This window comes from Micrasema longulum, unplaced genomic scaffold (assembly GCF_059751315.1).
Source record: "Micrasema longulum isolate JH-2025_06_02 unplaced genomic scaffold, ASM5975131v1 h1tg001554l, whole genome shotgun sequence".
Lineage (NCBI taxonomy): Eukaryota > Metazoa > Arthropoda > Insecta > Trichoptera > Brachycentridae > Micrasema > Micrasema longulum.
The window spans coordinates 380,079-406,515 of record NW_028278737.1 but is presented as its reverse complement, the minus strand read 5'-3'; the positions used below and the strand labels follow the sequence as shown (position 1 = coordinate 406,515).

At 29.9% G+C, this 26,437-nt stretch overlaps 1 protein-coding gene across 1 annotated transcript in view; it reads left to right on the top strand.

Annotated features, from left to right (window-relative positions):
• SK (small conductance calcium-activated potassium channel) overlaps nt 1–26,172 on the top strand; it is a 99,996-nt gene extending 73,824 nt beyond the window's left edge. The window contains exons 6-12 of the mRNA XM_088236391.1: nt 11,451–11,586; nt 15,165–15,275; nt 17,849–17,976; nt 22,149–22,218; nt 23,658–23,759; nt 24,275–24,432; nt 25,535–26,172. Of these exons, the coding sequence (XP_088092517.1) occupies nt 11,451–11,586; nt 15,165–15,275; nt 17,849–17,976; nt 22,149–22,218; nt 23,658–23,759; nt 24,275–24,432; nt 25,535–25,706 (877 nt within the window). The 3' untranslated portion in view covers nt 25,707–26,172. The remainder of the gene's footprint in view (nt 1–11,450; nt 11,587–15,164; nt 15,276–17,848; nt 17,977–22,148; nt 22,219–23,657; nt 23,760–24,274; nt 24,433–25,534) is intronic.
• The last annotated feature ends 265 nt before the right edge of the window (nt 26,173–26,437 follow it).

Sequence of the window (26,437 nt, the reverse complement as noted above, 5' to 3'; positions counted from 1 at the left end):
AACCATAGTGATTTTTAGTAGACATATTTTTACAAAGTACAAATTGATATTTTAATGGATACATTTTAAAATTTGATACATGGAATTATTTTGTTGAGTTACATGCTATGTTTTTTTATTCAAATATTAAAAACATGTATTAAATTATTCCTGCTTGCTTTATGCAAATTTTACCTACCGTTGATTGAATGTTAAAATTTAATGTGACCATTTATAAATTATGTAGATTTGATTCAGCGATCAATGCATGATTGAAGAAAAGGATCATAAATAATTACTGTTGATAACAATTATTATAATAAATTTTATGTTACATATTTCTTCTTTCAAAGCAGTATATTTTATTATTTTTTCCCTCTCTTTCTTGTTAATATATACCCGCTTTTTCCAAAAGTAACTTATTCCTTTTTTTGTAGTTAGATTTTCATTAACAGTGTTTTATTGTTTTTTGCTTTTTGTATTAATTTGACTTCATCAATCTTTCTTCTTATATTTTATTATATGCATGACACTTTTATTTACTTAAATCAATTTTTAACACAAAATCGGACTTATTAATAAACAAACATAAATAATATACAAAAAAAGTAATTAAACGTACGCGTGCACGTAAAAAGAAATCGAATTAAATCTCTTTTTAAAGTTTTATAATATAAGGTTTATGCTACTGCGGGCGAATAAGTTATCAAAGACTGGATCTATTAAAACTGAAATTATAATATAAAGGTATGTTTTATTTTTGAAATATTAACAATTGTATTTTGTGCCATCTTTTGACCAAATACAGCGCTTTCATCACGACAAAGTTGAAGCAATGCTGAAGATAGAGGTAAAAAAAACATATCTTAATTCCTTGATACCAGTCCATTATTATATCCAAATCCACTCAGACAAAATCCTCTGTTATTCCTCTTATCCATCCAGTTAAAAAATACAGCTTGATGTTGAAACAAATTATATTATGTGTGTCAATTCGGAGTATCGTTGTGGTGAATCAGTGTTGTTCAAAACATCGTCCTATTAAAATGCAATATTCAAAGCTTTGCAGTTCAATCATTGTTGCTTGTGTCGATATTTCTTTATTATTTATTTTATTGTTGACAGTCGCTTTCACATTTCGCTTAAGCACATGTTTTATTTTATCTGCCACTACTTCTTGAGTTATTCACAAATGGACGTAACAACGTTGTACATCGGTACACGTTCCCAGAATACTACAACAATCAGCGCAAATTTACAGAACATTTACCAAACAACGTAGTTTTAAAACAAAACCTCGTTATGGCTGGAAATTTATCACGAAAATATCAGTATATTAAAAATAAACACACTTTGTATTTTGAAGCACTGTAGTTTTTAACAAATTTTAAAATATCAATATAAAAACGAATTATTAACCCTCTTAATTTCACTATTGTATTCACTTTTAAGCCAGTTTTAGTTGTTGTTTTTTTTATTATTCAACTCAAAAAGTATTATAAATTGTTTGGTTATATTTCAATTATACATTAAATGCAGGAGCAGGATACGTTTTTTTAGAAGAAGTTCCATTAAAAGCTCTTATTACAATTCTTTTGAGTAATTTTCATAATTTAAAAAATACATTTCTATTGCAAAAAAATATAAAATAATGCATTGAAGTTAGGACGGTGTGAGTTTGGTATTTTTTAGTTTGTAATTTATGAGCTGATCTGGTTATTTGTACATTGTGTAAATAACTGATATTTTTTTCTAAAAAACTTGCGTTATAGTTGCTTTGTAAAAAAATATTGTCGACTATAATATTAACATTAAACTCTTTACGTAAATACTAAATTAGATAGATGCATTCTAGGGTTTTTGGTCGCTGTTTATTTTTTTTTTCTGTGAAACAATCATTGAAATGAAATTTAATTTAAAGCATTCTCCTTCTTCTTAATTTTTATGCTTTTAAATTGATTAAATTACAAATAGTTTTTTCACAGCAAAACAAACATTACAAATAGTTTTTTCAATAAAACATTTTTTTACCTAACAAATTAATATTGACGGTCAAATGTTTATTTGCTGATGCAAATTTGATTTATATATACCACTTTTCTATTTGGCCGTCTATTTTGACGATTGATACTTAGAGTACCCGGGGTCAAATTCTTACCTCAATGCTCACGAGGCCCACTACTTCATAAACAGAGTGATGACGCACACAACGTTGCTTAAGCAATTCAATCAGATTAAAAATGGCAAATACTCGTCCGAAAAAAAAAGGAAACAATGCATCTGAATAAAATAATTTGTAATATAGCAACTGAAATTACTTTAATACATATTGAGTATTATGTACGTTATAACTAGGTGTTTAAGTTTTTTTAAACTATTTTCATAAATTTATTTCATTTACCCATAGAAGGCCAAAATAGTGTTAGATTTTTCATTCTTTCGAGTTTTTTTTTAATTAATAAAATAGATTTTCAGCTTGTAATGTGTTTTTATTTAAAAGCAACATAAAGTTTTTAGATAGAGAAAAATTAAACGTAACCTCCAATTCTAGGAACATGGTCAAAACATAGTATTTTGGATGAATGAGATCAAAAAAAAAAAAAAAGTTTTTTTAAAATTTGTATTGTTTTTAATTTATTCAAAATAAATAATAAACACGCTAATTTTTTATTAAAAAAAACTTACTCTCCTGCAACAATCATTTGAACGTAGTTATGCAGAAAGCAGCCAGCCATAGAAAAATTGAACAGAGATAACTGGACGTAGTTATGCAAAAAGTTATGCAAACCCTCAAAATGCTAAAAATGCGTAATGGCGATTTCAATAACATACCACGATATATCTATGTGATACTTTTTATGCCGATTAACGAAATTTCTAACCCACGTCATGGCTATCACTGTTATATTATTTTTAAAAGCATCAAGCAAAGTAGTTTGACTGTTTTCTGCAGCTCTTTTTTTTTTATTTCTCGCAAACGTTTTCAGCTCATAAAGATATCTATCAAAATCGGCATTAATTTTATTTTTAGCATTTTGAAAGTTGGTCGCTTTCTGCATATCGACGTCCAATTGCATCTTTGTAAAAAGAATAGATAATTTAATCTACGCAACAGTTGGAATATTTTTGACTTTGACAAATGATAAACAATGAATACACTAGTTTTTTCATACATTACAAACAAGAATCAAATTATGTATTTGACCAGTTTTAATGATTTTTAAAGTACTGTTAGATTTTTTTAGTGCTATGGGCGTTTTATGCAAATTGAGGAATGCCGTTTTAAAAAAAACAGACATAGTTGACTTTACTGCACCCGATAACAATAACATCTTAATTTTTTTTTATTGTGTACTGGCGGCTTTCTGCATAACTATGTATATTTTTTAGTCAATTATATTTTTTTCTATAAAAATAAAATTTTTCTTATTGTGAAATATCAGGGGTCTTTGACGTCGGTAATTACTTTTTATAGATATTCCGGAAAATAAAAATCTGAGTGCTTTCCTGTTGCCCTCTCTGATGGTTTTATGTAGGGGTCGCTTTTTCTCGGCTGGGTGGGTCCCGTTATTTGGAGTCGGACAGTCGTCATTTGCTCTCTCACTATCTGGTATGACGCTAATATTTATGACTTAAGATCCCTCATGGACGCTAGGACATGTTGGTTTCGTTATTAATTTTAGGCGGTTTGGTTTTTCGTGCCACTTTTAAAAGTATACCATCCAGCAAAATGTACCTCATCACGACCATACCATCTATAAGAAACAGTTCAGAATATGTATCAGTTTTTTAGTCATTTTTATTAAAACTGTAATTAAGGATTTTCACCTAATTGAAATTGAACTTTAACCTATCTGAAAATTACAATTACCCTGACAAACAATATTGTTGGCCTCAATAAACAACAGTAAAAAATCACCAAAAGCCAATACCAATAAACACGAAAAAAATCACACAATATTGCGTTTAAAATCTTCATGCAAGGAGCAATGGTCTCAGCCATTAAGAAGACCGTTTGTTGACGGATTTTGGCGTTAAACACATGTTTTTCTCCAATCGAGTTTATCTGTTAGACTTCAGTTATTCTTGCTAAATACAAACTGTAGTAATAGAATATTTACATCCGATTTTTTTATTTTCATTAATAAATTATTTAATTCTATAAAAAGGTAAGAACTATTTATTTAAGGATGATATTTAAATAATGTTGTTTAATTGTTTTAAAAATGATAATTGAAGGCATAATTTCACATCTGTTGGTGATCTTCAGAAAATTGTTTACAAACGACAAGAAAATTCTGCTCGTCTGGGTCATAATATGAATTCTAAAAAGACTCAGATTTTGTGGGACAAATCCTGTACCGACTCTGATAAACTTCCCTATTTTAATGGGCAGAGGATCGAAAAAGCTGACAGTTTGAAATATTTAGGAGTTCATATAACTGAAGATGGAAACATGGACAAAGAGCTTGAACCCACTTAGGAATTGGTGAAGCAACTGTTAATACGATGCGTGTTGTCTGGAACTTAAGACTAAAATTGGTCAAAACAAAATGTCAATTATGCAACGCCAGTACTTCTGTATGGGTGAATCTTAGCAACTTACCAAAGCTAAAAAAAACAAATTTCTAAGTTTTGAGCGTAAATGCTTGAGGAGAATATTAGGCATAATGTGGTTCGATTTCATAACTAACATTGAAGTCCAAGAATAGACACAGCAGCCTCTTATAACAAACGTCTCGGGGATGCGGTGGTGGACCTTGCTTAAACACGCGCTGCGCATGCCTCAAGATAAAACCAAGAAGTTGTTTTTTTTTAAAAATATTTTTCTCATAAAATTTTTAGAATCCAAATGAGTTTTCATTTGCTTTCTCGGACACTTTAAAAACGAATATTTTAAAAACTGCCCTTGCTTGAATTAAAAGTGAAATATGATAATTTTGTTTGCAAAGTTCCCCACGGTTTATCGAAAGAAAAGCACCATTCACTTCAATTATTCTATGAGATCCCACTTCACAACCCTCATGAGAGGTTTTAGTGTTTTTAGAATTTTTTTATTTGTCAGCTCAAACCCAACGAATGCATTTTCTTTATAATGAATATCTACCATTTAAAATACCCCAAATAGACCAAAAATAATCGTCATAAAAAATACGCGTACTTTATGAATAAGTTTTACCTTTTCCCCTATCATTTCAAATCATTTCAAATTAATTACATACTAATGGGCCACTTCCAAACGTTTCCACTTCTTTTCGTCTCCTGCTTTTTTATCCATGTTTTACCAGCTATCAAAACAATATCGTCAGATCAAATTTTTTGGCCTTCCAATATTCATACGCATAGTCTCCATTTTATTATTCTGGGTATCCTGTCATCATTTTGTCTTTCCAAGTATCTTGCCAACTGCCATTATAATTTTGCTGCACGACCCATGATGTCTACGACTCTAGTTAGGTGCCTGATTTCTTCATTTTTTTCCATGGATCGTTGCGTGCATTTCCGTTTCTTGCTTCTTTTAGTCCGTATGGCGTTATTGGCAATATACATGGTTCATAAACAAGTTTTTTCATTTATATTACTTTTACAAGTTTTTAATTCCCCACAGTTGAAATGGTTTGGATTTTTATTCTTAAAACTATGTTTGATTCTAATTAAAATCGTCATATAACGCCAGAGAAACAAAAAAATCAAAAAGTTAGCCCAATAATTAAAAAACTTTTGCATTTTATTATTTTTGTCAGTAATATCCGTTATGTTACGTAATTATTAATTTCCATAAAAAAAAAAGTTTTATGATTGTGCTAATTATTGAATGTTGTATGTTTGTGTAAAAAATATTTTACGTTCATTTTATTGGGTAAAAAGTATTAAATTTTAGCCAGATAAATTTGACAGTTGACTCAAATAAATATTTAAAAAAATATTTTATTTTTTGTGTTATCTCGACTACCAACTCCTAAATAAGAAAAGCTTAAAGGAATATGAAGCCAAAAGTTAAATTTATAGATTTTTTTTTCTGGTAGGTACTCGAGTAAATCAATTTTGAAATTTGTGTTTGAATGAACACCCTGTCAGACAGGGTTACCTTGTTAATTGGAATGGAACTTTTAATACATAAAGGAACTCTTATTAATTAACTGTCTCTATTTACTCAAATTCTGTTGAGTTCGCTTTTAATTCAATTCGCATTGATTGTTTATAATCGTCCTTTACCAACGCTTGCCTAAAATTTGGTAAATTATCATTTAGATATTAATCACAAACTCAAACTGATTTACTAAATAAATACAAGCCTGATGAATTTCGATCGTGCTCAGGCTGTTTGTATTTATTCGAAAATAAGATAAACCTACTGAATATTGGATCAAAAACAGAAACTGTAATTTTTTTCATAGAAACAAACAATTTCGGGTTATTTTAAACAAACGCTTGCGTATAAAACGTTTTTTTCTTAATAACATGAAAAAAATGACAAATACTAGAACTATTAATTCTGTACGTTGCAAATATGATTGTTTTATTTCATGCGTGTAATAAAAGTAATAACATATGCATCAATTTGTCTTAATACGTTTTTACAGAATACTTTCTACTCACTAGATTATACAAATCATTTAAAAAATCAAACAGGAATTCATTTTTGTCTGTTTTGCAGCTTTTTACCTCACTGTTTTGCTGTCGACGGTTCGAAGTAGATAAAATAAATGTTATTTTTTGCTGATTGTACATTTTACTTTTGATTTGCACGGTCCTGATTTTTATTTAATTTATTTAAACCTTGTACCCAAATCTCCAAAACCCCTTTTCGTGTTTCTGTGCCAACTATTTAGTGATTGTGTATTTGTCTAACAAAATTATTGAACCGGAATGCTTAGTTATAATAATGAATATTGTTTAATAAGCTTTCGATGTCAGTTTATTCTTGGATTCACAGTTTTGATGTGCAAACTATCTTTGTGTCTTGTTTTTTATTTCGTTCTTAAAATGTTAAAATTTTGAAAAATACACACTTTTAATATTTGAAATTCATTGTTTAATCCCCTTCGTTATAACACAAAATAGCGAAACATTTTTTTTAAATTAACCACAATGACACCAACTGACAATTCAACTTAAATTTCTGTATTTTTTTTGTACAACACATCAAGGGTCATTTTGAAACTACTAAATCTTTTTAAAAATAACATTCATCATTTTTGGGAACTCTCCTATACTTTTAAAAATAAAAAATCACACGACAAAACCACTTCTCGTTTTGACGCCTTGCTTACAGAATAATTTTTAAAATAGAATTCCCCTGCATTGGCTTTAAGCTCCATAAAAGCATCCTTCTGAAAGTTTGTTCTCTCTATTTCTCCATCTCATAGCTTCAAGTAATTTCATCCCCTTTATAACATGCATACAACCTTTGCTCGACTGATTTATTGACTATATAATGTTATCGTTTGTGGTATCCTTTTGCGTTGAAATTATTGCTAAAGGCTTCCAAAAATTAATATCATTTTGCAATATTTGATGTAATATTCTCAAGTTATTATAAAAAATGTTCAAATGATGGCTATAAAATAGTGACGTATTTAGTTTGTCTATTTCTAGTATTATAATAAGATAAAATATTCTATTCAATATTTTGTTACTCCCATATATTATTATGTTTTTAAACGATTGTCACCTGGTCAAAGTGGTAAATATTATAAATTATCCTTCAGTCTGTATGAAATAAAACAAATAAAATTTGTGTTAAACAAAAAAAACGTTACTAAAGAATGCTTTAAACTAAAACCAAAGTTTGAACAGCAATGTGAGAAATAATTTGAACATAAATTATCTAAATATATTGTATTATCTTTGTTTTTATGAATATTTATTAAATCAGTTTGTTTATTATTGAGTTGTGATATATGTATTCCAATGCCACAGTGTCACAGACTATGCACGCTGATATCCGGAGATCAACTCCTCTCTACCTCTTTGATTCCTGGCATTGTTATTAACGTCATGAAAATGTTAAAAATATTTTACTGAATTATTTTTTTTCAATTGTTAACTTTTCTTATAACCCTGTCCTAAATTAATGCAAATTTGCTGTATTTAATTTTTTGAATCTAATCTAAAAATTTTTTTCCCGTAAATATATTTAATTAATCATTTTACTCCACAGTTTAATCAAAGAACCCTTTTTAACATTTTTTTTATTTTTATTATGGTGTTATAACTGCATTTAACCAGTGTTTACTTTTTTTTATTGCCTTCTAATTTAGTAGCAAAATAAAGCAATTTTATTTTTTAACTAGCGTTATTATATTTTTGTTCGTCATTCAGATTATTTTACTCGCGCTCAATTTCAAACTAAGCGGTAATAGAAGACCTTTATTCAACGAGCCGGAATTTGTAAATTCATTTTGGCAAACTATATATCATCACGAATCTAATCTAAGTCATGGATTTGTATGTTCACATTACTTCGCACAATGTTCGGTGTTATTTGTTTTGTCGATGTCGGTCTGAATCTTTCCACCAGTTTCATTCCTTCCCAAGTTGCTTCCTTTCCCTTTCTGTGGACATAAGATCAGAGGATTGTGGACTGATGCTCACGGGCTGATCGCGCAGGTTCCATGATGCGGAGCACGCCAACTTACTTAACTCCATGTGGCTGACGGCTATCACATTCCTCTGCGTCGGCTATGGAGACATTGTGCCCAACACCTATTGCGGAAGAGGAATCACACTAACGTGTGGAATGGTGGTATGTAAACAGGGACATCATGACGGATTTGCTCCAAACAAGACCATTTTGTACTTAAAACAAGCCAAAATAAAATAAGAACGATGAGCCAAATACAATCGCGAAACATTATAAAATAGAAAATCTTGATAACGATTGTTTGCAATCAGTAGCTATTGAATATAACGTATAGTCAGAGCTCTGAGAAGTTTTTTAAAATATTAATTATAAAAACAACTTATCGTCCAATAACGTTATTTCTAAATGGGTGGATATGTACTTATTTTTTAAATTAAAAATATAGTTATTGTTGCTTATAGATATTTGTTTAACTAGGAAAAACGAATTTCTCCAAATTCACTATCAAAATAATGATTTAAAAAAAATTAAATGCTAAGAATAGCAACAACATGTCGTTCATAAAAAAACTTTAAATTAAAAAGAGCTTGAGAAAAAATCACTTATAAATTGAAAATATAAAATAGCGACAACAGGAGCGCTCTTATTTAGGTATGAAAATTTAACTCATATAATTTATTTATCTAAAACACGCTTACTAAAAATGTCTATAATAAACAAACTTGAAACATTTTTGAATAATGCTGTCTGGAATTCACCAAGAATGATATTAAAACCCCTTTAATTTTCTTCGCTTCAATTAAAAAATGTTATTTTTACTTTGTTATTTTTACAGAGAGTGCTATTTTTAAAAATAACATTTGATAAACTTTTTTTAAGAGCGTAATGAGAAACTTGTTATCGAGTTAAATGATTCGTATTAAAAATATATTGACTGACTTTTATTCTTGCTTGTGTACAATTGGAAGCGTTTGCAGTAAAACTGAAATTGCTTTAGTAGTTCATATGTGAAATAGTAGCAATCAGATCTAATTTGGACACAATGGAGCGAAAAAAAATGTTGTTTTCTTAACCCATCCGCCATCTATGGTACGTATCATGATCATTTAATAAGATTTCGAGAGAATCTCCAAAGAAGAACGTTCCAGAATATTGAGGTAAACTTAACAATTATTTAACGGAAAATAAATTATGCCCGACGAATAAACAAATATAAGTCAAAATGAAAGCTTGCACTATTCATTTTTTAAGGAAAAAAATAAAATCCACAATATAAGGGCACTACCGAAAAGTTTTTAGACTGTACCAAATTTTACCTCTTAAGGAGTTTATCGAGATTGACAAATTTAATTATTTAACAACAGAAATGGAGACGATTTTTGGGAAGGGAGTATTAAAGTCTAGACGTACAGGGTAGGAAAAAAAGAGCGTCCCAGTATGGAAGGTTAGTAGAAAATCAATTAAACTACATTTAGGCAAAAAAAATAAAAATCTTTGTACATTGCAGTTCTCATGAATGCTAGATCTAACAAGTGGCGACTATTATTGGCATGCCGATTCAGTCCCTCCCTGAGTTGTTTAATTTCTTCACGGATCATATCTGCCAGAAAAACAGCGACTTCACTCGTTTTTACGTCCTTGGCCCCTCCATTATTCTGGGACGATGCTGACAATGTCAAAAGTCTTTTTACACTTCGACCTGATAACTCAAGTCAGTCACAACTGCAGATTGGAAGCTCGCACTGTATACACATTCGCTGTTTTTGTTGCTGCGCGATGTCAGCTAGAAGATTTTCTTTTCAGTTCATAACCCTTTCCCCGAAACCACTCATCAGTGATTTTTTTTTATCTGGGGTGGGATCACGTCGACGAAGCTCAAAGTCAACACGAATTGCTCGATGCGTGGCGGTTGGCGAACCGCTATTTCCAATATAATCTTCCACAAAAATAGGACAGTGCCCATTTGACCAAGCCATGGTGTTAAAAAAAAACTGCAAAACCACACCTTCTAAATGACAACCTCTTTATTCCTGTACTCCCACTAAACTTCCTGCTACTTTAATTTAAAATTGGGGTAATATTAACACCCCAAACGACCGGTTTACGGGACTTATAAATTTATTATTAAAAAAATTATAATGTCACTTTACACGGTGGGCAACATTTATATTATCTATCTAGCAGTATGTTAATTGATAACTTAAACTCATAAAAGTTATTACTTTAAGACTAAGACTTCCATTATTATCTTTTCAAAAATGTTATCCATTTCTGCCGTTATATGTATGTATCCATATTTAAATTAAAAATATTTAAAAAATCTTTTTGAATCATTTTGAATGATTGAAACAAAATCGATACATAAAAAAAATTAAAATAATGAAAATTCTTCTATAAAATTTTTTTTATTTTTATTTTGCATGTTTATTGCATTATCTTTACTATTTTGCAATCACCACTCTTCTTTGTTTTTAACACAAGCACTTAAGTACAATGTCGTCAGCACTAGTATTTTGTTTATAAAAATAAAAATTTATAATAAAATGTAAGTATTTTACTAAAATATCATACTCTAAAACTTATGTTTATCTCTAAAAAAAGTTTTAAATCATTAACAATTTACAAAAACAGTTCAATGTGTGTAATATCTCTATCCCTTTTATTATCATTTTACATTAATTTGCTGAGATTTTTTTTATTTTGATCAACATTTTCTGTCATCTGTGGACAATAAACAAAACCATGGATTCTTTTTTCAAACGGTTACCAAAATTCTAGTTGAAATAAAATAACCGTACTAATTCAATTGTGTCTTTATTTTATGGACCATTTTTTGACAAACTGAACGTAATCCTAAACAAAATTGGCATTTTAAATTGACTAGATTTCACGACGAAGAGCACGCCAATCTCCTCAACGCGATGTGGTTGATCGCGATCACATTTTTATCCGTTGGTTTTGGAGATATTGTTCCGAACACATACTGTGGCCGAGGAATTGCAGTCAGTACAGGAATAATGGTAAGTCTACATTTTTTTATACCACTATTCATTTAATTACAAAAAAAGTAGGGAACGTTACCATCAATCACAATCGTAAAAATTGAGCATATCATAAGCATTAAATATTTATTTTCTTAATAAAAGCCTGTTTCTCAATAAAAGCATTTTGGTATAAATATTTTTGCATAAGTGTGTCTTCTAAAAAAGTTTTCTTATTTTAAAATGTTAGAATTCGTGTAAAAAAGCATTGAAAATTTCTCAGTTTTCTCAAAGGGAATGCAAAAACGATGAAACGCCTCACCTCTCTTAAGACAAAAAAAAAATAAAAAGAAAATATATTAAAGAAATATTTTTAATAGGGTCAAGTGATGAACAAAATTTATTCAAATATTGGAACCTGTTTAAATAAAGAAAATCAGTAGTACAGGATATAAAATTCAATATTAAATTTTAAAAAGTTCACAAAATACCTATTTAACTAAGATAAAAAATAATCTATGTGTTTTCTTTTATAATAGCTGTAATGTGGACGTTATGGTAAAAAAGATTATTTCAAAACAACATATTATGTTTGAGTATGTCCAAATGCGTACAGACTGGCTGGATTTCCTCCCTAGTGAGTTATTTATATTTAAATTCCCTTCTCAAAAATGTTTTCCCTCTCTGTTGAAATAAATTGAAACATAAAATGTGCAAACTGAATGACAACCGCACGTTGACATTTTAATGAATTTCGTTTAGGTACTACGCAACCTAGGTAGATTTTTACAATTGTGAATTTCCCTTACTTTTCTAAGAAAAAAACCAAAATGCAAGTTCATTGCTCCGTTCATTATCAAAGAAAATAATTTCAAGAAGAACTAAGAAATAAGAAAACCCGCATACACATAACCGTGAATTTTCTTTTTAGGTGTATTTATTAAGACCCTACAAAAACAAAATTAATATTCTGATTTTGACATTATATTAATGGATTCGTTTGCATGTCTAAAATATTCAAAAATTGATTACACAAAAGTTGGTCAGCAAAAAATTATTCTTGCGTCAAAAACAAGTATGGTAAAAAAAATTTTTGATTCCCATTCTTATCAACCTGAAAAACGTTAGTAACTGGAATGTTTTGGTTTAAATAGTTTATTTAATTCTACCTCGAATTTTTTAGAAAATCAATAATTTTGTAACTAATACCCGTATGCAGAGACAAAACTTAAGGTGAGGAAAGTACATTCTAATTTCAAATGCGGAGAATAACCCAAAGGTGGAGACAATAGAATGTACTTTCCTCACCTTAAGTTTTGTCTCTGCATACGGGTATAAGAATTACGAGTTGGATAAAAAAAAAGAATTCGCTCCTATTACTCAATATATCATCAATCTTACCAATATTGTTAACAGTTTATTAACAGAAAACATAAATAGATTATTTATTTATTAAAATCTCCAATAAAAAAGCTTAAACACGACTTTAAAATTCATTTGTTAATATATTTATAGATATAAATATATACATATTGCTCAAAATTCATTTTAAGCGTGCGCCCCAAGGTTATCAAATTTGCAATGCAAATTCTCTAACAAGCTTGTTAAGAGAATCAAAACTTCTTAATATCTCGTTACACAACGATATTGTAATCAAAGCGAATCTTTTGATCTATACCGCAGATTGCTCGCGAGCTCTGAAATTGAAAGAAGGAGGTTTTCTTTAACTTCTAATTTGGTAGAGGCCACATTATTTTTTTAATCAAAAGAAGACGACCGACTTGGTATTTGCGATTGGTGAAAACTTCACATTCCCTTTTCTCTCATTTCTTTTAACTGCCTGATCGCTGCGGTCAGAGTAAAAAAAGCACAGCCTTTGTTAGTTACTATCTGCCTTCAAACAATTTTATTTTGTATGTTGGGATAAAATAATCTAACTGGAAGAGGCGAAGGGTTCAAGTTTTCACGGATCAATTCGAACGCAATGGTTAATGCAGAGCTTTCAATGGCAATACAACCATTATTCATAATAGATTGTAGTTCTTAATATTAATATTAAAGATCAAACTACTTCCGCTTCAAATCAACCTTATCACTTTTAGAAAAAAAACAATACAGTTAGGTGGAAATTCAAAACAAGAATAAAGTTCTACTTAAATGTGTGAAAATATCGCAGTCAAATTTCAAATAAAACTATTGAAAACTTTATTGGGTAGCCAAGGTTTTAAACTTTAATAATTTGATAGGAAAACTTTGGGATGCATCGATATGACTTTTTTTATTTCTGAACTATTTCTGATTTTTACAAAATACAAATGCAAGTTCAAGAACATTTATATGTATTAATTGAAATCATTTACAAAATAAGCGTAAAAAAAATGTTTTATACACACATATTTAATAAAAACGTTTCCACCTCTCTATAGAGTAAAAACTCGTGTTGAGAAAGAGAGTTTGTGTAACATTCATTTTAAATATATAAAACAGGTTCCTTAAAATAAGTTATTTTATTATAAAAGCAACATATTTTTTTACTGTATGGACTTCAAGATATGGTGAGTCTAACGTTTTTTTTTTTAAATTTACATTTATATTTAAATAGTTAACAGCTTGAAATTGATTTTAAGATTTTTGAAATATTATTTAGATTTTTTCCCAATATCATACGTATACTGATATAAAAATGCAGTTGTATTGCATCGATTACAAAATAAATCATTTGGAAACCTAGGGTTTAGAGAATATTATTAATTATTGAGTTTTTTCCTGATTTTTTTTTTTTTAAAGTTAATAAAATGATTTTTTTCTTAAAAATTTCATCAATTGAGGGTTCACCTTGCTCTTTTGGATTCGAACAAAGAATGTGAAAATAATTGTGATTAAGGGTAATTAATTATTATGTTGGTTACAAAGTAATTCTTGTAATAATTGGTGATTTGAAACGTACAGTCAAAATTTGAATTTGAAAAATGAACAAACTGATAATGTATTTTTTTTTGGTTTTTTAATTTGAAAAGTAAGAAATCAAAACAGTATGAATTTACTGATTCTTTTTTATTTTCCTTCCGCGAAAATCTGATTAGATTGCGTATAATTTGTTGAAAAATGAGGGAAACCTATTTACCCGGGGTAAGAGGAAAAGCGAAGAAACATTACAGTGGGAAGAGAAAAATATGCCATCTTTCCTCTTGGATAAAAGAAAATCTTGTATATTTTGAATGCTTTATTTAGGCGAAAAATGCTTTCGGCGGGCGAAAATTCTAGAATATTAAAATATTCATTTTAAAAGCTATATTCTTTTTTAAGTTTGGCATAAAAGAAATTTCAGACAGAAGTGAGATTAAAGCTCTTATTATCCCACTTCAGTTTCCTTTTCATTATACGTTTTAAGACAAATAGCGTAGTAACGGAAAATATATGAACGTATTAAAAATCGATTCAAATCAGAACGTATTTCAGAGGTCGTTAAATTACGAAATAAGTGATAAAGCCCAGAAAAGTGCTAGTAAAAAATAAATGGGATAAATTAAGAAAGGCTTCGTCAAAAATATCAAAATATCATTTGTCAGTGAATCAAAATTTAATGTGATTGTTAAAATCTTAATGCTGTTTATTAGGGAGCCGGGTGTACAGCGTTGCTGGTTGCTGTAGTATCCAGAAAATTAGAATTGACTAGAGCAGAGAAACACGTACACAACTTTATGATGGATACTCAGCTTACAAAACGAGTAAGTTAATATTTTATGTATATTACGTAGTTTTAAAACAATGACGAAAAAACATTGACCTGAAATTATAAATGGAAGTGATCTTAGTATTTTTGTAATTGCTCATCAAGGTCTGCTGTGAGTTTTATAACTAGTTTTTTTACAAAATTTGTATAAGACAAAATGAAAAAAGTACTGCAACATTTATTAAGAATTTCCTAGCAATATTCGCACTCAATGGTGCATAGGGTGTTGCATTAGTACACCAGATGCAGCATATCATGATCGTCTGTCCATACACCAAAAAAATCTATTTTCCAGTAGATAGATTATTTAAATAAATATATAAAAAAAACAAAATAATTTCCTTAAAGTGAAGAATTAAAATTTTCAATGTATTGGATAATTCTTATCTGAAAAAATCATTTACGCCTTCTATGAAGATAATTATTAAGAATAAACAAAAATAACAAATTGCACATCCTGTGTCATCCATACATATACATTAGAGTTGAAAATAGAGATTTTTCTGTTGTGAAATTCAAACAAGGCTTAAAATTTGCATATTTGGATGCTTATTAGTGGAAAAACTCTGAAAAAAATCCTTCATTGCGCAAATTGTTAAACAAAAGCCCTTGGTTTTGAAAAAATAACCAAAATTGGTGAATTTTAACTTTTGGCTCTAAATATAATAGAAAGTTTGTTTTAATCGCATCTCAGAACTATTTTTTTTTTATTATTTCCTGATAAAATTATTTTGTCAGTATTTATTCGTTATGTTGTGATGTTTTTATAATGTGCTAATTTTGACCTCTGTTTGAATTCGATAATTTAAAACTTATTTTTGACCTATATGCAGACATGCATTATATACAAACGTAGTATCTACATACACAACATATACATGCATACATACACACATATAAACATAAACATGTATAAACACACACATATTATACACATACATTACATACCGTAGATAAAAAAATGGTTCATATAAACCACAGAATATTTGTTTTTTTTTTTAAAAAGTTATAACGAAGTGTGTACTCAGATAACAAATCAATACTGTATGGACCATTATAATAATAATGAAAAGTCATTATTATCACTATTACCATTTTTTTTATAGAAATTACTTTATCTTGAAGAAAACAGAATTATAAAATATGGTAGCAAAAAATAACTTTAAAAGATCTATTAACACATTTGTTTTCTTCTGTTGGTTATAAACATTGAATTTTTTTTAAAGACCGGGTTAATTTACAAAATCAAAGTTATTAAGTGATTTTAAAAGACTTGAAGTTTGTTTATGAAAATTTTTCGTCAAAGTTCATTGTAATTTAAAAGATATAAAAGACATAAGATATAAAAGAGTGATACTTAATCCACAAATTTGGAATAACCTATGACCAGTTTCATTGCTTTTGTGTAATCATCGAGACTGGTATCATTATTATAAAATTCAATGTATTTGTATAAATATGCAAACCCTTTTTTTTTATAAAAACAGATGAATTTTTTTTCAATTTATTTCTTCTTATTTCGTTTTTAGTTCTCTATTCTTACTAATTTCATGTAAATACTGTTGACAGTAAAAACTTTTGAATTTGAATTGAATTGAATTGAATTTTGGTAGAATTTGAATCCCGGGGTTTCAATTTTAAAAGCTTTGAAAGTAGGCTCTTGTTATAAAAAAGGAACATTACGGTTAACAAAGGATGCCATCTATCAAGTAAAATGTCAAATAGCTTTTCTCTAGAAAGCTGTTGGTAAGATGCAAATAGAAACGCATTAAAATTTTAGTTGTCACTACCAAAACTTTTCATTTTCTGAAACTAAAATTGTTATTTTTCTTTGTTTATTTGTCCAACCATATTTTAATTACCTACTTTATAACAAAAAGAGAATTAAAAAATGTGGCACAACTTCTTCATAACATTAATGTCAAAATGAGTTTTCTGCGCCTAAACATATATAAAACACTATTAAAAAATTATTTTCAATAATATTATCGTTTGAGTTTTGTGTTTTAAAACAATAGAAAAGCATATTTTCAATGTTTTAAATAAACTTATCGGTGTATTAACACTACCTCCTTTAACTTTTTATTTTCAATAAATTTTAGTAAATATTTTTATTTAACCATTTACAGACTTTTACATATTTCAAGACACCTGTCTCATCGTTAGGACACTAATAACACTAACATGCAAAGCTTACTATTCACCTTCACCATAGTTGTAAAACAAACATGCTGATGGGGCGTATGCTGAAAGAAACACACACCGACATCCACTGTTTTTTTATTATTTTTTTATTGTGATCAGTGCAGGTTGGTATTATTTTTTGCACGTTGGTTTCATATTTTTGACCAACTACTAGGAAAAAGGTGCATTGTGGGGTTTAGATGTAAGTGTCCTACGAGGAAAATTACATCTAAAAACCGCTAGAAAAATATTTACAGACATATTTACTAACGCTGTAGTCTAAGAGCGCTTACGGTACTTTTTCATACGAGTTTATGCGCTGCAAGTTTTCAGATGCCTTTAGTAACTTTTTCTTGTTTCAAATATTTGTTCTGTGATTTTCAGCTGAAAAACGCAGCAGCCAACGTGCTTCGGGAAACTTGGCTGATTTATAAGCACACTAGACTTGTGAAGCGAGTAAATCCTGGTAGAGTCAGAACACACCAGAGAAAATTTTTATTAGCTATATACGCGTAAGTATCCTTTTTTTATCACTTACTTTGTATATTATTATTATTATGGATAACTTATAAATCACCATATTCTTAAAATAATAACTCAAGGCCGCTTTTCAAAGTGATTTTATAATTAAATTAATTTAAGTTTTTTTTTTTTTAATTTGTAGTTTAAGTAAAACAATTAACTTTATTTTCACATGCTACGGATTAATTCAAACGATTGAAAAAACCCGTGGGTTTTCAGTTTTTTTTCCAAAACATCTCTTCACACAGTTTTGCACCTCTGTTGGGAGAGCATTTCGGGCCTGCGACCGCTAATGCGCGTTCGCCAAATTTAGTGCGCTATTTGCGTAGACGTATAATAACTTTTTTTATCGACGTAGATGCAGCTGATCTTAGCGTAAGACGTCTGTCAACTAGTTCATCTTTTATGAAAATTTCCCTTAGGTATGTAGGATTTAATTGCTGAGGGTTTGGTTGGAGTTCCTACCCCAGTTAGAGATTGACAGAGAAGACACTAGGTTGCTGTTTAATGCGTATTTATTACATGGCGAATAAGATACAGCACTTGGTTGTGTAGCACGAGCGTCGCGGCGATGATGGGTTGAAGTAACTGCACTTGAACTACATGCTGGAGCTGTGTGATGTCGTCAAGCTGGTCTGACGTGAACGGAACTGACTGACTGACTGACTGGTGTTGGCTGCGTCCTGTGGTCTCCTTATAGACCATATTTCTTTGTAGTTCAATTCTTCATAGTAGGGATGATGTGAATGTACTGCAGGGCGATGCCCTCCGATTTCATGTGAAACACTCAGAGTTGTATTTTACAAATGTGTAGGATTCGATCGAAAATGATGACATTGCATCGTCGGTCATTAGTCTACTTCGGGTGAACTAATTTAACACGTGTGTGTCATTGACTATGTACTATGGACCCTACAGATATTCTGGAACAGAGTGCAGTGACTTATACATATGCCAAGATATTTTGTATCCCACCATCTGTGAAAAACATAGCCAGTGTAATTACCAAAGTAGTGGAGTGAAATGACTGAAAAATGAGTCTCACTACCTCAATCAAAACAGACTCTAGGCGAATCACTTTATTCATTGGTAGACCTGCGTAGGTACCATAACAAAAATCGACTCTAGACAATACAAACGCATTTATTAATTGACGGATGGCGTAAATTTGCAAATTTTCATTTAATCTGTCTCAGCTTGTAAAAGCGCAAACCTATCGTTCAACTTATTTAAGCGTAAGGAAAAAGGTCAAAATTAAGAAAAACTGCCAGTAGTTTAACAGCGGGTAAAGCGGTACTCAGTTCTTCCGTTTTATATAGGTTTGATGTTAGTCTATTTTCAGCCATCCAGTATCCTTTTTTCTCAATGCATCCATAAATTAAAGTGACAAGCACATTTCTCTCTCCTGGTTTCATAAAAAAATAACACTTATCTGCGTATGAGCATTATCAGGACTTATCCTCCACCCGATGGTAAAAAGAAGACTGCGTTTTAACTATTACAAGTTAACTTTTCCACTATATCACAAAAGGAACATTAATACACTACCAGAAATGAGCTAGAGGATGGGTCATGGAGTCTACCACAATCTCTGATTTTAGGCAAAGAAATTTTAGGTATTTGGGTCCCAAAATATTTTATATGATGTACCGCCCGATCATTTTAAAATCATGACCCAGATCCAATGTTATACATTTTAAAGTAATATTACTGGATTTGGGTAAAGAGAAGTTAGAATATTTGATAAAATATATTTCATTAAAAATAAAAAAAAGGGAAATTAAAATTGTGAACTACATTCACTAGTAGGTAGTCATGTTTTGTTTATCAAGCTCCACAAAAAAAATGTCTGCATTAAAACAGGTTGTACCTAGTACACAAAATCCAGAGATATATATCACCATAAAAATGTAGGTAGTTAATAACGGAATTGTTATTTTGTTTATGAACTATTATTACTCATCATCATTTTTCCCTTTCCGCACCTAATGGTGCATAGGACACAGCATCGGTACACCAATCGCCACGTATCTTGATAATTTTTGGTTATATGAAGGTTAGATGATCGGTCTTACGCTTCAGTTACCAGTCCAGGGACTATAAAAATTTTATAATGTTAAAACACCCTTTTAAATAAATATTCTATGTCAGGAGTCAAACCCAAGACCTCTTTCATAGTAGGCAAACGCGCTGACCATTACACCACGAGGCCGACTATTACTTTTACTTTCATATTTTTTATTATTATGAGTATTAACCTTTAATAAACTGTGTGGAAAAACTCCCTTGGGTCACTGTGTGGTAAACCTGAGGTTAAAAATTGATCACCTTACTATCACTGATCTTTTCGTCTTATCAAAATTATATGTGCGCTTGCTTAGAGTGATCTAATTTGATTGTATCTCTTTCTCTTAAATGAATGTTTCGCTCATTTGTTATATATTTATTCATTTAACTTTTTGTACATAATGTTATTTGTACATTGGCGGGCTTATTGCCAAATGGCAATTTCTTCCAACCAATCAATAAAATAAAAGTTTTATTTTTTTAATTCAAGTTACAAAACATATTCAATAGAAAAAAAAGATTAAAAAGCTAAAAATATATATAAAAATAGAAATAAACCTATTTGTTTATAAATTAACTTAAATCAAAACTTTTGCTCAATGGGAAAAAGGAAAAAAAAGGAAAGAAGAAAAAGGAAAGGAGGAGAGATTAAGGAAGAGAAAATAGATGTTTCTTCAGGCTTAATTTAAACAGAGATAATGTAGTAACGTCTTTGATGGTGGATGGGAGATGATTCCACAGTCGAGCCGCACGTACACTATATGAGTTAGAGAAGAAAGAGGAATTATGGATGGGTATTAAGAGAGTGGCTTGAGAATTAGAACGAATAGGTAAACCATGAACTGATAAGCGTTGAAATTTTTCACGCAGGTATATAGGAGCGTTAGGACTATAAAGTACATTGAACAGAAGTGAGAGGCAGTGATAGTCTCTCCGCTGTCTAATTTTGAGCCATTTCAGTTGCCTACGATATCAGAAATGTGGTCATATTTCCTAAGACCAAAAATGTACCTTATGCATTTATTCTGAAGTCGTTCAAGTTTATCGAGTTGCTCACAGCTTAAATCAGTCATGAAAACATCAGAGTAATCTAGAATGAGTAGTAGTAATGCTTGTACAAGGGTGCATTTAGTATTAATGGGTAAGAATTTTTGCAACCTTCTAAGTAGACTGAAAAATATTTTGCGGATTAATTCATTAGTATGAGCTCTCCATCAGAGATGTTCATCCATTTGTACTCCTAGATTTTTTACGGATTCCCTGTATTGAATGTTGTTACCATTGACAATAAGAGGATCAAGTGAAGGTATGTCTTGCTTACTAAGCAATCTTTGACTACCAGCAAACATAATTTGTGTTTTAGATGGGTTTATTTGTAAACCATACTCATTTGTCTCAGGGTACTCAATCTTTGGTCATTTTCGGAGATCCTGATAGTAAAAATATTAATTCAAAAATAATATTATTTACCTCAACATGTAATTAATTATATATTTTTTATTATTTTTTAAGGTTCACTTGAAGATTCCAAAAAAATCGTGGTAATGTTCGAGTATTTTTAAGATATTTATTTTTTATTTTTATATTAGTGAATAAAGTCCAATTTGCAACGCCGAGTACATTACAGGAACAGGCGGGTTAAATAAATTCATTTTATTTTATTAGTTTATACGGCACAAACGCCTTTAATAAACATAAAAGTTTATACGTTAAACATAACAGTGTTCTGTTACAAAATTATGAAATGATACAAAATTACATTTACATCGTTTTTTCAACTTTGTATTATATTGTTCTACTATGCGATGTATAGTATACTTAAAATTATAAGTATACTTAAAATATCTTTAAAAAAAAGTAATTTAAACATAGTGCAATAAAAAATTTAAAGATTAAAAATATTTTTTAAAAAGCGTACACTCCCTCTAAAGCTTGGCCCTGTGTAGGGATAGAAAAATACATTGTAAATCAATAATTAATTAATATTTTTGAAAAACCCAGAAAAGTTGTTTTTAACGTGCTTAATTTTAATCAAAATTGATTATCTAAATTGCTTGATGTTTTTTAAATTTTATGTTAAATCATGTGATTACAGATTAAGAAAAGTAAAAATGGACCAAAGAAAACTGATGGATAACGCCAACACTATTACAGATATGGCAAAGGTAATATTAATTAGATCAAAAGCTCTTATATAGTACTCAAATTGCATTGCTTGCTAATACAAAAGCTTTGCATACCATATGACACATTGCTAGCTTACACGTGTAGAAAGTATATTCGAAACTTTAGGCTTATTTACACGTGGAAAACATTAAATAAGACGGCTCTCAAATTCAGATATTTGTGTTTTAAAATAAATAAATACTTAGTTATTTAAGCAATGTCTATATTCGTACTATTATTAAAAACTTTTCAAAGGGGTATTTTTGAAATAATTTTATTATCGTTGAATTCTGGAAATCAAATAAACGATGAATTTTTTGTTGTTAAAAATGTGAAATCAAATGTAAATAAGAATTATGCAGATAATTTTATTGAATTTAATTTTAAAAATTTTAAAAAAAAAATAAAATTTTGTAAATCACGATTTTTTTTCAAATAAATCAAATAAGCACCTATAGTTTTATTCAAATAGATAGATAATTCAACTTATTTTACTTTAAATTATGTTAACTATGCAACATTCTACTAGTTGCATTTAAAAAATAAGTATTTACGCCTTAGTTTTGAAATACACCACACCTTAGTGTAGCAAATACTGTATTTTAAAGATTATAATAGTCTTTTAGAAATATTTTTAAATGTGTACGTTATATTTTGGTGAGTAGCACACATTAATAACATTAGATTTTTAAACATTTTTTTATTCAATCATATATGGTAACTGTCATTTTCCGGACTCGGACGGTAGGAGGTTTGAGGTTTGGATCCTGCCCTGCCACAACCTGTTTACCATTTTCTAACGCGATTAACGTTTACCTGAAAAATGGCCCTATTATGGAAAATATTTCAATATTTAGGTTAATCAAAAGAACGTGAGCATTTACTGTTTATTTATTAAATCGTGTTTGTTACTTAAAACACAATAATTGTAATAAAAATATTCCAAATCTCCCTGGAAACATGGAAAAAGTAAAGTCTATACTCCAAAGATTTGTGCAATATTCTCAGGTGTCAACAAAAAAATATATGCTCACACTGAACATATGCTTAAGGTACTTGCAAATATTCTTAATTTACTGGAAACATGCTGAATGTACTGTAAATATGCTAAAGGTAAAATTATCGAACAAAGTCGCTACCGAAAACATGATAAAGATACTAACAACACATTACAGATACTGCAATGCTAATATAATGTATCATAAAGGTACAAACCACGTCATCATGAAAAGTTCTTGCTTGCTTGCTTTTAGTTATTGCGCACGCCGATAGAGGAATCAATTTAAGACAGCATAATCTTTAAAAATACAGTATTTAAGTTTCGTTACTCACCATACGTAGATCGACAAAATTACTGTACAAAACGTTCATGTTTGTAGTATTGCTCGCATATATCGATCGACTGTGCATCTCAAAACAGAACCCTATTCTTTTCCAGACGCAGAATACTGTTTATGAAATTGTGTCTGATATGAGTTCCAGACAAGATGCCGTAGATGAAAGATTAACGAGCTTAGAAGAAAAAATGGTGTCATTACAGGTAAAGCACATTCAGTTTTGGTTTTATGGGAAATTACTTTTTTGAGTCATATGGACTGTCGTGTAAGTATTAAAATACTTCATAACTATATTTTTTAAATGGAAAAAATAGAAAAAGTTATTCTTCTGTTTGAAAATATACCTTATTTTTAAAAATGAAATAAAGTTCATATATTTATGAATATTGTCTTAAAGTATAATGTGCATTTGGTCAATAATACTGTTACCAATAATATTGTAATATTATGTAATTGTATCGATTATTTATTTTATATTCACTCTTTTTTTAAATTGTTCATATAAAAAACTAACCACTTTTAAAGATCGGAAATATTCCATACTAATTGACATCTGAATACTTAACATCAATATTAGTGTTTTCTCTTGTTAGCCGAAGATTTAATAGAAACGAGTGAATTAATTTTTATAACATTCGTAGTGAAAAACCTCTGAAATTTGTTATGTATATGTTTTGTTGTTGGCTGTTTTCTGTCACAAATAAGCGTGTGGTTTCAGGAGCGGTTAGATGCCTTACCGGAGCTAGTGGTCAAGTCTCTTCAGCAGCAGCAGGAGAGATCGGAGCAGAGAAGACACTTCTTGCACCCTGATACCGCCGCTCTCCTACCAACCACTCCTGCCCTTAATGCATCTCCTCATATTTTACCCCACTCTAGGTAAAAGTAAATGTTATTACCAAAAAATACAGTGAAATCGAACAAATTTTATTTTTGAAAAATCTAATCCAAGAACATAACTCAAAATATTGAATCACAAATTTAATAAATAATATAAGATGTAGCCATTAGCTACTGTATTGGTTTATGGGCATGTTTCGTACTGTTGCGTCAGTGTTGTTGACATTAAAACTATTTAAAATACTTGAAAATCACCCACAAACTAAAATACCAAGTAAAATTTGGGCACAAAACAAAAATACACCAATAAAACGCGCAGCTAACAGAGTCTTCCGGGACTCAATGCTCAATATAATATATTTACTCATATATCCTGAAGTGTAGATTTTATGCAGATTGCAGTCTTCGCATTCAATAAAGAACAATGATCAATGGAAAAAATGTAAATTTAATGTTCAAATATAAGCTTCTTGAGTAGTTTAGGGAATGTCTACATGAATTAATTGAATAGTATGCGTATTCACGAAGCACATATAATATAATTTCTTAACACACGCGCTGTTTTATTGCCTTTTATTAAAACTTTATCAATACTTGAAACGCGTTAAAGAAATCATCATCATCATTCCCTTTCCACACATATGGTGCATAGGGCACTGCATTGGTAAACTAATCGCAGCGTATCTTGATAAAAAAATTGTTACATGAAGGTAAGATGATCAGTCTCACGCTTCAGGTACCAGTCCAAGGACTATGAAATATTCTAGTATGAAAACCCTTTTAAATACATATTTCAAATCAACCATGTCGGGAATCAAACCCGAGACCTCTCGCATGGTAGGCACACGCGCTGACCATTACGCCACAAGGCTGACAAGCTGTTAAAGAAATACAAAAATTTATTGAATAACAAATCACACACACACGTTCAATTTTATTTATCGTAGGGGTCATCTAGATTATTTTATTTCATATACCTTCATGGTGTAATGTAAATTAATTGTAACGATTTGTTAAAACTTTTAAAAGCTGTTACAATTTTTATTATGTTTGTATTTTTTGGCTCGATTCCTTTACACCCCTGTGGAAACACGACTAGAACACTATATATACATAATTGCATGCTTTCTCTTCCGCTCAGTTTGAACTTCACGGACTTCCATTGCCTCAACAGCCGGAGTGTCCCTGCGCCGGTTACCCCCGCCTACCCTTGGCCCTCTAGCCCAGTACTACCCCCGGTAGCGCAAAGGACGCCCCACCTCGTCCCCGAGTCCGTCGGGCCACAGGAGAGAAGGCCTAACCCGCCCAGCTGAGTAGAGGTTCTGCATGTCAAGAATGAGCTGCTTTGTTAGGAAGAGGGTCGGTCGCCGCGGTGCAAGTTTAATAATAAGATTAATCTAATCGTCTTAATAGTTATTCGTTTTGAGGGGCAATTATAAAAAAATATATATGTATAGCGCCATCTAACGAATCGCGTGGCAATTATTTATCAAGCAAGATTAACTTTTGGTTTACCGCCATCTATTTAAGCTTTTTGTAATCTGCCGTGTGAAATTTATTGAAAATAGCGAAGGCGCACACTAGTTCAAAGCGCAAAAATTGATTTATTTTTCCTGACACAGATATATGAAGTTAATTCCTTGTTCTGTGTTTCCTGATTTCATTTTCAGAAGTGATTATTTTTTCACTTTATCAGCAAAAAATGCAAAAATAATATATGATTCTTTAAAATGCCATTTTCACCCCTTATTTTATTTTATTTTATTTTATTTTATTTTATTTTATTTTATTTGGGATTTTCACAGCTATTACATAAACAAAATAATTAGAAAAATTTTAACAATACTAAAGCCAATTAAAAAAAAAAAAAAAAATTTAATACAATGTTCATATTATAAGGATAATCTTTGTACATCAAATCTTCAAATTCTTAAAATATTCACGTTGAATTTCTTTTATCCGATAATTCTCAATTTGTGTAATAATCTTTTTATACTTAAAAAAAATTGATAATATCAGCTATTTATTTAAAAATTTTTTTTTT